Source organism: Cucurbita pepo, chromosome LG17 (genome assembly GCF_002806865.2).
Source record: "Cucurbita pepo subsp. pepo cultivar mu-cu-16 chromosome LG17, ASM280686v2, whole genome shotgun sequence".
Lineage (NCBI taxonomy): Eukaryota > Viridiplantae > Streptophyta > Magnoliopsida > Cucurbitales > Cucurbitaceae > Cucurbita > Cucurbita pepo.
This window is the reverse complement of record NC_036654.1, coordinates 8252434-8265980: the sequence shown is the minus strand read 5'-3', so window position 1 is coordinate 8265980 and position 13547 is coordinate 8252434. Positions and strand designations below refer to the sequence as shown.

General features: G+C 35.3%; 3 protein-coding genes across 4 annotated transcripts; all 3 read right to left on the bottom strand.

Annotated features, from left to right (window-relative positions):
* Positions 1–2085: 2085 nt before the first annotated feature.
* LOC111778837 lies at positions 2086–3510 on the bottom strand. Its single transcript, XM_023658818.1, has one exon. It carries the CDS (start codon positions 3508–3510, stop codon positions 2086–2088), a length of 1425 nt encoding a protein of 474 aa, XP_023514586.1.
* A 1171-nt stretch (positions 3511–4681) lies between these two features.
* Positions 4682–6109, bottom strand: LOC111778836. The gene has a single exon (XM_023658817.1). It carries the CDS (start codon positions 6107–6109, stop codon positions 4682–4684), a length of 1428 nt encoding a protein of 475 aa, XP_023514585.1.
* A 3757-nt stretch (positions 6110–9866) lies between these two features.
* Positions 9867–13240, bottom strand: LOC111779173 (B-box zinc finger protein 24). 2 transcript variants are annotated; one of them, XM_023659254.1, is made up of 3 exons: positions 12626–13221; positions 10834–11133; positions 9867–10329 (listed from the first exon to the last, which is right to left on the bottom strand). In XM_023659254.1, the coding sequence occupies exons 1-3, from the start codon at positions 12806–12808 to the stop codon at positions 10099–10101; spliced, it is 714 nt and encodes a 237-aa protein (XP_023515022.1). In that variant the 5' UTR covers positions 12809–13221; the 3' UTR covers positions 9867–10098. The 2 variants fall into 2 exon arrangements, with proteins under 2 accessions (XP_023515022.1, XP_023515023.1); XM_023659255.1 differs by having other exon boundaries at positions 9874–10326; positions 12626–13240.
* Between the last annotated feature and the right edge of the window lie 307 nt (positions 13241–13547).

Sequence of the window (13547 nt, the reverse complement as noted above, 5' to 3'; positions counted from 1 at the left end):
TTTATGCGAATTTTTCCATCGTTTGTAATGAATGTCTCCATCTGAATGCTAGGATCGTCGATACTTTTGGACGAAAATTGTAGATATGGTTGATAATCGATTGACCGAGCACTAAGATAAGAACCATTATCACCTTTAAAAGCAATAAATTTAGGCAATAACCACAGTGAATCCCAATCAATAACTATACTGAGATCGCAGAGATCTCTATCAGGAACGGACCATTGTGCACGTAAGCATCCTCCATAAGGAGGACCAACTCTCCATATGACTACGTTGAAACCAAGACCAACGTGACAAAATCGAAATGATTGATGAGAACTGTCATAAACGGGACGAAATAGTGTGCATGACCATTTCGATTTGTCTTCTTCTTTCTTGTCAGCTCCCGCTACAATAAAATGCTTGTCACAAGCCCAACTAGTCCAGTACTTGTTATTGTAACAACACCTTATGTGGAATAACGACGGGTCACATTTAGCTTGTTCGAACTCAAACTTTGTGTATGGGGTAAGAATCTCCTTTCCCGAGTACCGTAGAAATTTATGCACCCGTGAACAAGTTCCATCCAAATAGCGTAAGTAGTTGTGATTATACTTCGATTTGAGGACTACATACCTCGGAAATTGCACCATCCTTGTCTCTTTGTCGACACTAAGTTGAGTTGCTATACTTTTCCTTGTTACGTGCTATGCTATTTATAGCTCGAGAAGCATACATTTTACTAATTGCACGTAAATATTCTCGTTATCTTTTCTACAAAAAGAAAAGGTAAAAAAATGTCGTTTTGCTATGTATTGATCAGATTCCGCATCTCACTTTACGCATATTTTTATCTTGTCCTTATCTTTATTATATTAAAAGTGAAAAAGACGGGCAAAGACGGGCATCTATTTTTGTTATAAGGTCCAAATTTGAAGTATTTAGACTTTATATCTTAAAGTCTCGTAAGTTATATTTTATTTATAATATTAAATTGTCATGATATTTTTCTCGACCTGATCGTTCTTTATGATTCTTGTTGCATTAAAATCACGGAATAAAGGCAACAAAAAAAAAGGTGCAGTTGCTTAGAACCAATAAAGATGATGAAGTTGACAAGTTCAATTGAACCGGTTTCTTATTGGATTCGTTGAGAATGAAGAAGCTCATGTGCTCGATTTGGTGTTTATATATAAGAAAGTCGAACAAGTATTTCCCGTTCAATTATTTTCCGTTTGTGTATTCGCTGGTATGATAATAACTTGATCACGAATTCCCGTATCAGAGAGACGAAACACGACATTGTTGAATTATGGTGAAAGAACAAGCTCAATCATTTGTCCAACGAGAAAGCTCATCAATATTTTACACGGCCGTCATGAGACAACTTATTTTCTTACCTGAAGCGTATCATTATCCCTTTCTACGAAAAAGTGAAAATATTCTCATTTTCTTTTATTCATGAATATTCTTAGGAAGAATAAAAAATTAGTTTGATTCCACATGTCGTTTTGCTAAGGATACCTCATCGAACCCTTTTCGAAAAGTCGTGAGTTTTGAGTTTGTGAACAAGTCAGTATGATCGAATCTCGAGTCACGTTTGACAGAAAATGTTTTATAAAACGTGAACGAGGAACGCGTTGAAAATGATTTGAAATAAATCAATATTACAGGCTAAAAGCGAATCAGCAACGATTACAACTTTGATAGCATATAACTCGAGTAGAAAAGGTAAATGGTTATACACCTCCCGTATTGACATGACATGGATAATAAAGACCTAACTACACATGAAAGCAGTAAAAGGGGTTTGGGTCGGGCATGCAGCTATGGACAACATGCCCTAGACAAACATGATCGAAACATCCGACATGCGGCCACAACCGACACACCTCGTGACACCCTTTTTTTTTATTATAATTATTATTGTTGTTGCAATATAATAACTAAAAACAAGGTCGGATAATATTGAAAATAATGATACACGTAACTTTATAGATATTGTAGACAAAACTACAATAATTTTATTCTTTTACATAATACAACCGAAAACGCGCACACATTTGAAAGATAGTTATTTTTATTCAGGTCGAACCGTTGTTATTAGTTTGGGCATCCACAAATTGGTTTCGTTTTAGTTTCGTATTTAAGGTTATAGTAGTTGGTGCCATGGTAAACGCCATCGTCCAAACAATATTCAACTTTTTTACCACCTTTGAGGATGTCGACTTGTTTGTATGAGAATGGAACGTCACATGAGCCCTTAGTTGCATTTAAGGTAACGACAATACTGCTCATCGGTGGTATAGTTACCTCATATTTGATCTCTTGTATCTTGGATGTTGTTATAGTTTCTCCCCATTTGTATTCTCCAACGAACTTAGTCGACGATGTTTCGATTGTCTTTCCATCGACAATGAGGGGAACTCCTGTTTCGATTATTGTCTTGACGTCCAATTTCGTAGAAACAGAAGAATCCCATGTGCTAGATCTGGTGTTTGTATGCGAGAAAATCAAGCAGACAGTGTTGGGTACGTTCGAACTATTTGCAGCTTCTGCAGTTGCTAATACGATAGCAACTTGATCACGGATTCTAGCATCAGAAAGATAAAACACGACATTGTTGATTTGTCGTGAAAGAACAAGCTCAACCATTTGTAAGTGTGAAAATTCATCGATATTTTTCACGGCTGCCATGAGACAACTTACTTTGCTCGCTGAAGTGTACCTTTTAACAAAGTTGTTATTACCCAAGTTACGTAGAGCAACAATGTGGGACGCAAGTTTAGTTGGCGAAAACAAAGTATCGAGATTTTGAGCAGTGGTCTCACAAGAGTCAGCGAAAATCCAATTAGAAGTGTCACGTCTCCAAAATTTTTGGAAGTGAGCTGACTTCACACGAATTTTTCCATCATTTGTGATGAAGGTCTCCATCTGAACGGTAGGATCGTCAATATTGTTGGATGAAAATTGTAGATATGAATGATTGTCAATTGACCGAGCACTGAGATAAGAACCATTATCACCTCTAAAGGCAATAAATTTAGGTAATGACCACAGTGATTCCGAGTCAATAACTACACTGAGATCGCAGAGATCTTTATCAGGAACCGACCACTGTGCACGTAAGCATTCTCCATAAGGGGGACCAACCCTCCACAAGACTACATTTAAACCAAGATGGACATGACAAAACCGAAACGATTGATGACAACTGTCATAAACCGGACGAAATAGAGTGCATGTCCATTTGGATTTGTCTTCATCTTTCTGGTCAGCCCCCGCTACAATAAAATGATGGTCACGAGCCAAACTAACCCAATACTTGTTGTTGTAACAACATTTTATATGGTATAAAGATGGGTCACATTTAGCTTGCTCGAACTCAAACTGAGTAAATGGACTAAGAATCTCCTTCCCCGAGTACTGCATGAATGTACGCACCGGTGAACACGCTTCATTCACGAAGCGCAAATAGTTGTGGTTGTACTTTGATTTGAGCACGGCAGACTTCGGAAGTTGCACCATTGTTGCCTCTTTCTCTTTACGTTACTATCTCTCAGATATTAAGTTGAGTTTTGCAATACCTGTTCTTGTAATATGCTATGCTATTTATAGTACCAGCATATATTTGAATACTCGTAAGTATAATTATTCTCATTTATCCTTTTATTCATAAATGAATCGAACCACGTCCCCTTTACGCATATTTTTATCTTTTATCTCTATTATCATTATCTATTCATTCACGTAGAAGACTTACAAATGGGATATCGTGTATATATATATATATATATATATATATATATATATATATATATATATATGTATAAATCCGAAAAATTAATCAATTTAAAAACAAAATAAAGGAGGCTTCTAGAATATTATCCTAAAGTTTTTTATTTATTTATTTATTTATTTTAGCGTTGACTTATACTAAAAGCTACTTTATTAACGAAAAATGTAATAGAATAAATTGCACAAGTACGACTTTTATGCTCGAATAATTAGCATTCATCTCACGTGTCTACGAGCCTTTCTCATTTTTTCGTTTTTTTTTTTTTTAATTTTTAAAACCAAAATTATTTCTATCAGCAAATATATTATTTATTTCACCGTGTTTATCAATCAAACTATCCAACTCAAATCATAAAAATTGGGTCGAGTTAGATTATATTTTTTCTCTGTTTAGGTTGGATTGAATTTTTGAAAAATCAAAAAATTTGATTTGGTTTGCAGGTTGACATTTTTTTATTCAGTCAACCCAACCAACTCGAAAATAAGATAATAACCAAACCAGCTCTGCTTTGAAAAAGATTGATGAGAACATTTATAACCGACGTTAATGATGCTCGAGTCGAATTAGATTCGACTGTGAACTCTGTCCAGGTTACTCGAGTCACCAATCCAACCAACTCAAAATTTCGAACAAGTAACGTTTTATTTTTATTTTGCATTTTGCATTTTGCATTTGAGTAATATATATATAATATTTTAGTCCTTTAATTTAAAAAATAATAATAATCCCAACAAAATTAGAAAGGTTCGGCGAATAAATTAAAAATTAATTAAGCTTTTAATTAGGATCGTGTAGATGAAAACGGTAATAATTTTATTCTTTTAGTCATTACAACGTAAGTCATACACGGACATCTAAAGATGTCACTTTTACCTCGTCCCTATTATCATGATAATATAATTATTCGTTAGGACATCCACAGATTTGTTTAGTTTTAACTTCATGTTTAAGATTGTAGTAGTTGGTGCCATGGTAAATACCGTCAGCTAAATAAGATTCAACTTCTTTCCCGCCGATGAGGATGTCAACTTGTTTGTATGAGAACGGAACGTCACACGAGCCCTTAGTTGCATATAAGGTAACGATACTCGTGCTCGTTGGTGGTACAGTTATCTCGTATTTTATCTCTTTTGTCTTCGATATTGTTATGGTTTCTCCCCATTTGTATTCTCCCGAAAACTTAGTTGATAATGTCTCGATCTTCTTTCTGTTAACAATGAGGGGAACTCCCGAGTCAATTGTTGTCTTGACATCCAATTTCATTGAGATTGAAGAAGCCCATTTGCTATATCTAGTGTTTATATATGAGAACGGGATACATAGAGTGCTTGGTACGTGGAAATTATTTGTGACTTCTTTAGTTGCTAACACGATAACAGCTTCATCATAGATTCTAGCCTCGGAAAGATAAAACATTACGTTGCTGATTTCTCTTGAAAGAATAGGCTCGACCATTTGTAAGTGTGAAAAGCTATCAATTTCTTTGGCTCCAGCGTTGAGAAAGTTCGCTTTGCTAGCAAGACTGTATCGTTTGACAAAGTTGCCATTACCTAAGTTACGTAAAGCAACAACGGTGGAAGACACCTGAGTCGGTGAAAATAAAGTATCGAGATTTTCCGAGCTATCATCAGTAGAATCAGCAAAAATCCAATTAGAAGTACCGCGTTTCCAAAATTTTTGGAAGAAAATTGATTTTATGCGAATTTTTCCATCGTTTGTGATGAATGTCTCCATCTGAATGCTAGGATCGTCGATGCTTTTGGACGAGAATTGTAGATACGGAAGTTGGCTAATCAAACGAGCACTAAGATAGGAACCATTATCACTTTTAAAAGCAATATATTTTGGTAACGACCATATTGATTCCCAATTAATAACTATACTGAGATCACAAAGATCTCTATCGGGATCTGACCATTGTGCACGTAAGCATTCTCCAAACGGAGGACCACCCCTCCACAAGACCACGTTGAAACCACGACGAACATGACAAAATCTATAAGATTGATGACAACTTTCATATACGGGACGAAATAACGTGCATGTCCATTTATATCTATCTTCCTCTTTATGGTCAGCTCCCGCTACAATAAAATGATGGTCACAAGCCCAGCTAACCCAATACTTATTATTGTAACAACATTTTATATGGAACAAAGATGGGTCACATCTAGCTTGCTCGAACTCAAACTTTGTGAATGGACTAAGAATATCTTTTCCCGAGTATTGTAGAAACGGACGTACCGGCGAACAAGTTTCATTGATATAACCCAAGTAGTTGTCGTTGTACTTTGATTTGAGAGCTGCAAATCTCGGGAGTTGCACCATGCTTACTTCTCTATTTCTCACAATCTAAGTTGAGTTTTGCTATACTTGTTATCGTTACGTGCTACATTATTTATAACACGAACCATAAATATTTTTACTATCGTTTTTACTCGTAAAAATATTCTCATTTATCCTTCTTATTCGTCAATGTTCTTATAAAGAATAAAAACGTCGCTTTATTATGATTTGACAAATTCTTATTCTTATGTTTATGTTTTTCTTTATTAAAGTAAAAGATGGAATTTTTTTTCCGCTATATTATCCAAATTTTAGCTCAAATGTTTTTTTTAAGGTGAGATCTACGTCCCATGATTAATGTTTTATTATTCTTATTTTTAATACTAAATTATTCCCGACGTACAAAATCCTAGGTTAAGGTTGTAATTTTGAACTATATGTGATTAACCGACCATACGACTCAATTTATAATAATTATAAATGATTTGATCCAAATTGTTCTTGTGGAGACAGCGAGAGAAGAGTTCATATAAAGTACTTAATATTTCAACTGGACGACGATTCAATATGAGCCAATACAGTAAGTACACGTGTCCATTTTTATCTTAACGGACTTAGAACAATAGGACTCCATCTTCTCAACGACGTGATAGAGACTTAATTTATAGTTATATCATAAACAAATTGTTCATCAGAGAATCAATAATATTAAGTGTACGATGTAATTATAAGGATAAATCGAACTTTTAACACAACTATAGTTACGAACAAGTTTTGAAATATCAGTTCTCTCGTAAGGGTTATATTCTTATTCGGTTGATATTTGGTTTCAAAAATACCGTTCAACGTTCAAAAATATTTAAAAAATACCCTTAAATTTATTTTTTTATTCAAATTAAAATATACTTTTCAACTTTTAAAAGTTTTACTAATATACCCATTTTTTAAAAAATTAAAATACATTTTTCGTTAGTATATGAGCAAAATCGTTAACCAATGGATGAGATAAACCCGTGATCATTTCCTAAATTAGCCGAATGTGGGACAACTCCCTCCCAACAATTCTCAACCGTCCTCCCCTCGAACAAAGTATATACCATAGAGCCTCCCATGAGGTCTATATAGCCCTCGAACAGCCTCAACTCCTTTCTCTAGAGCCCTCGAACAAAGTACACCCTTTGTTCGACACATGAGTAACTTTTTACTACACCTTCGAAGCTAGTAATTTCTTTGTTCGATACTTGAGGATTCTATTGACATGGCTAAATTAAGGGCATGGCTCTGATACCACGAACCACGACTCTCCATGATGGTATGATATTGTCCACCTCGAGCATAAACTCTCATGGCTTTGCTTTCCGCTTCTATTTTTTTTACATTATCTTGACACATAACGATTGCAATATCATAACTAAAACATCCACATAACTTCATTCATAAATATTGTAGTTAACTACAATACGTTTATTATGTCATACACAGACGTCAAACAATGTTAATTTGCTCGAGTCTTTATTATCCTATTATTATTATTATTATTGTTGTTGTTATTCGTTCGGACCTCCACAAATGTTTGTAGTCCTAACATCATATTTAAGGTCGTAGAAGTTGGTGCCACGGTAAATACCATCCTCTAAATGATATTCAACTTCTTTCCCACCTATGAGGACGTCGGCTTGTTTGTACGAGAATGGAATCTCATATGATCCCTTAGTTACTATTAAGGTAATGACACTAGCGCTGTTTGGTGGTATAATTGTCTCGTATATTACCTCTTTTGGCTTTGAAACTGTTATAATTTCTCCCCATTTGTATTCTCCATCAAATTTAGCTGACGATATATCGAACTTCCTTCCATCACTAACGAGGGGAACTCCCGACTTAATTCTAGTCTTGACATCCAATTTGGTTGAGATTGAAGAAGCTCATGAACGGGTTCTATTATCTATATATCAGAAAGTGATACGTACAGTATTGGGTACGTTGAAATTGTTTTTAGCTTCTCTAGTTGCTAACACGATAACAACTTCGTTATAGATTTTTGCTCCGGGAAGATAAAACACTACGTTGCTGATAGTCTCCATCATAATGCTAGGATCTTCAAGACTTTGGGATAAAAACGGTAAATATGGAAGGTTATGACGTCTACGACCCGAGAGATAAAAACCATTTTCCGATTCAAAAACAATGAACTTTGGTAATAACCACATTGATTCCCAATCGATAACTACACTGAGATCACAAAGGTGTCTATCAGGAGTTGACAAGTGTGCACGTAAGCAATCTCTAAAATGAGAACCAGCCCTCCACAACACCACGTTGAGACCAAGATGACATGTTGAAATCGATAGGATTGCTAACTACTATCATAAACGGGACGAAATAACGTGCATGTCCATTTGGATCTATCTTCCTCTTTGTCCTCAGCTCCGCTCGGCTATAATAAAACCATGGTCACAAGCCCAACTAACCCAGTACTTATTGTTGTAACAACATTTTATATGGAATAAAGATGGGTCTGATTTAGCTTGCTCGAACTCGAACTTTGTGAATGGACTAAGAATCTCCCGACCTGAATAATGTAGAAAGGAACGTATCCGGGAACCAAGTTGATTGATATAGCGCAAGTAGTTGTCGTTGCACTTTGACTTTAGTACTCCAAATTTGGGAAGTTGCGTCATTCTTACCTCTTTCCGTGCTCAGCTATTTATAGTAACACAAATATTGTCACTATTTTTTTTTATTCATATACTTTTTATTTATCAATATTTTTAAAAAGAATAAAAATTGGATTACATTTTTATCTTTATGCTTATCTTTATTAAAACAAATAGTTTTATTGTTATTTAAAAGGAGAAGAAAAAGAACAAAAAAAATAATTTTTAAAATGATAAGTTAGCAATTATTAATTATTTATTTTATTAAGTTTCCAAGTTACATACCACATTTTTTTTATGTAATTTGATATATTTTTTTTCATTTTTTTACATTCATGGGATAACTTTAAATTATATATTGTTTTAATATTAATATGTTCAAAATAAAATAATATTTTTATTTTGAACTCAATTTTTTAATATATATATATATATATATATATATATATATATGCTAAATTGTACTTTTATTACGAAAATAATATTTTATTCTTTTAATTTAACAAAAAAAAAAAGTTATTCTAATAAATCTCCGACAAACTTAAAATGTTGTAATAAGCATATTTAAAATCATGAAAGGAGGCTGAGTCGTTAGCATCGACGAATATTAAAAAAAGATTGGTGTGGAATGGGTGGGTCAGAATAATTGTGCACATAGAACGTTTCGTCACTTAACACGCTAGTTTAAGCATAAATTAGTGCATCAGCAAGTACTACCGGAAAGATTTACAGGATCGAAAAGTAAACAGAGGAAGGTAATTAAATGAAATTACAATGATAACCTCAGCTACAACATTAGACATGCAAGACAATGAAGCAAACGGGCCGACGTGGCTTATCCTAAAATAGTTATACTACCACGTGCGGGCATGCTTTCAAGTGGTTGGATTACCTCCTAAAACAACTCGGTGAACAAATGTTCACTCTCGCTCTTCTCATACTCTTCTTATATTCTCCGCTTGTTATTAGTTGGCCATAGTTCAAGAAGAAGATTCAACAAGATACTTCATTATAACATACGTACATTGGTTGAACAGCTCGTCGTTTTGATCATAGATACATGGATAAATTCGGAAGGAAAGATTGATCATAATACTACACCGAACAAAAGATAAACTTAAATAATCTTAAATTTTTTGGACAAGGATGAGTTACCATTCTTTAAAATAATCTTAAATTTGTCATATAAGATCCAAAAGTTACAATAAGGTAGAAAAGCAAAAGTAAAAAACAAATATTGTAGGCATAAGATCAAATGCATACTACCCAAACCATAGATGTGAACAATACTACCACATAATATAATCATTATTCAACCCTATAACTAAACTGTATTATTATTATTCATAACCATACTAACTTGTCCCTTCCTGTTCATCCGAGATCGGGAACGGTAAAAAACTCATCCTCGTCTACCACCTCGATCCTAGGCTTTTTGTACGACATGCTCGACTTCGTCGGCCTGTATGTGAGTGCATTACCTGAGTGTGATGTAGGAAGCTCAGGAACTTCAGCAGCAGCTAAAGCTTCTTGAGGAACTTGCTCCCCAAACAGCCCCATTTCTGCTAGCCATTCTAGTTCTCCAAACTCTAGATCTTCTTTCTGCTGCACAATGGATTTGATCGTAAGTTATGCATCAAGTAATAGTAATGCAATTCTTTGTCACATGTTTGCCTCTATGTTAGCAACAGTAAACACCAGAAATCTGGAAAGAAAACAATCCAATCCGACGTGCATCATAACTCCCATACGACACTGCAGGGTATGGATTTAATGAACAGCCATAGCTCGGCCCTGTGGTTAATAAGGGTCGTGTAAATAATAAAAGACTCCTACTTATGATTCAATATCCTGCGGGTTTCCTTAACAACCAAATGTTGTAGGTTGTCCTGTGAGGATAGTCAAAACGTGTGCTAGTTAGTCCAGACGCTTCAATTGAAATAAGTGTGTGCGTGATCTTTCGGAGGAGAAAGAAAAGATGTGTCGATGCAGGAAAGTAAACGTTCAAAAACTTATGCTTTCTAAACTGGCACGAATTACAGTGTTGAAGTATGATCACAAAAGGCAAATAAGTGGATGTGTAGAAGGTGTAGCATCTAGCTTACTAACCTTGTCAGACGACTCGAGATCGGAGAAGTGGAGAAAGTCGTCAACCGCCCATGGGGATGTGAAGTTAGGAACTTGTTGTGAAGGCATTTTAGCAGGAACCTGAGGGTTCTTCGGATTTGGAGGTTCCATTTTGACCTTGTCGACGTCCTTCGTGCAACTTGAGCTCATGGCCACTCTGATTCCAGTGGCTAGAAACCTCTGGTGGTTTGCTGAAAGACTACCAGTTGAATGAATTGGTTCATCACAATCTTGACAAAAAAGTGCTCTGTCTTCAACACAGAAAATGAAAGCCGGCTTGTCCTGATACCATATGAGATATACAATACTCAGCATTTCTCATCTCAACTAAACTGCTTCCTACTTTTCTACCACAAAAATGAACATCCTTCAAGGTAAACATGAATTTTTCAATGCCGACTCTCGTCGATTATCTTATTTGAATCTAACGAACGATGATGGTTTATAACTTACTTAACACCAGCTATATCTTTGCATGTTTTTATCCAAATATTCGTCGATTACATAAATTCGAGGCCTTAATGCATACTTCAACATCAAATCATGCTGCAAGAACTTCTTATATGATTTCATGTCTGAACTTCACAACTAAAAAGGAAAACACAGACCATACGAACATAGTATATCAAAACAAATACCAATTCTGGATTTTGCAGCCGTTTCAAAATGGGAGATCCCACATCAGTTGGGGAGGAGAATGAAGCATTCTTTATAAGGGTGTGGAAACCTCTCCTAAGCAAACACGTTTTAAAAACCTTGAGGGAAACCCAAAAGGGAAAGCTCAAAAAGGACAATATCTGCTAGTAGTGGACTCGGGTGGTTACACAATCTTTCATGCTATCATGTGTGCTCTACCCAACAGCAAACAAGTAGTAAAATAATTAGACTTGTGTTGATATGATATCATGTGTTCATAATATGTAATCAAAATATCAAATTCAACATAACTTATAAGCTTAAATCTTTTGGGATAGAGATAAATAACCATGGTATCAACTGAATCTAAATTCGAATCCTAACTACTACACCCAAAAACGGATGATTGAAGTAAAAACTGAAGGTCCTGGGTTCAAACTTCTTACTAACTTCGAAGCTCACGAGTGATAGAGAGTGATCAGAGTACACATGAAAGGGTTAGGTTTACTAGAACCTAATAAACTTGAATGTAACTTCGGATTAAACAGTGATTTAAGTGAACTTTGTTGAGATTATCATCCACAGTTGCAAAATCACTTCGGATTAAACAGTGATTTAAGTGAACTTTGTTGAGATTATCATCCACAGTTGCAAAATCACTTCGGATTAAACAGTGATTTAAGTAAACTTTGTTGAGATTATCATCCACAGTTGCAAAATCACTTCGGATTAAACAGTGATTTAAGTAAACTTTGTTGAGATTATCATCCACAGTTGCAAAATCACTTCGGATTAAACAGTGATTTAAGTAAACTTTGTTGAGATTATCATCCACAGTTGCAAAATCACTTCGGATTAAACAGTGATTTAAGTAAACTTTGTTGAGATTATCATCCACAGTTGCAAAATCACTTCGGATTAAACAGTGATTTAAGTAAACTTTGTTGAGATTATCATCCACAGTTGCAAAATCACTTCGGATTAAACAGTGATTTAAGTTAAACTTTGTTGAGATTATCATCCACACTTAAAAATCTTTCATCTAAATTCATCATATCAGAAGAAAAACGATCAGATCAACGACATGAGCAAATGAACAAGCAAGAAACCAAAGTGAAGCAACAGAGATCGCAATTACTTGGCATATGTCGCATTTGGGAAGCTTAGTAGAGAGGCACTGAAGAAGAAGCCTCTGGTGTTTGCTCGCAAGCTTATTAGCAGCATGAACTTCAACATCGCATTTCGCACAAAGCGCCGCTTCATCCGCACAACAAATCAAAGTAGCAGGAGCTTTCTCACAAACATCGCACTGAATTTTCATCTTATCCCTCTAGGTTACCACTACGATCGTCAACTGATTCCCGGAAATTCCACCTCCGCCCTTTTTTCTACTCCGAGACCATCAAATCCATGAAATTTTGAGAGAAAAACAGCAACTCCGACCGGAAAAGATCGAACAGAAGAAGAACGGAAACCGATTGTTAGTGGAGAAAAAGGTAGAAGAGAAGGGGTAGAAGGAAGGGGGAGTAAATGGTGGGTGAGACGATAAGGGTTTAGATTTTTGGACATGGAAAGCAAGAAAGGTGGAAGAGACAACGAGGCGGAAAAGGGTGGACGCCATTTGTGTGGCTGTGGAGGTGGATTGGTTTGTGGCTGAGGAATTTTGAGGCCTAAAAAATTATTGATGAACAGCATCATCAATTTTGTACGACGGGGAACAACAACTATTCTTGCAATCAATGCCAATTTCTTTTGCAACTCTCCACGCCAACAATTTCCATACAACCCTTTTGGAGATTGTTCAACCAAATCATTACAATCCAAAAAAATTTGTTCATCATTTCGGCTATCTAATGAACCTATATTTCTATGTGTTTCGGTACACATTAGCAGTTTACCGCAGGAAATATAGAGATTGTACGAATGTTCAGTAGTCAATTTCATACTTAAGATTTGAAATCAATGATATTTTTTATGTCGAGATGCTTTCATGTTCAACAAGTCAATGTCAATCAATTTCAACGTAAAATTGATCCTAACCGAACCACCGACACCCAACT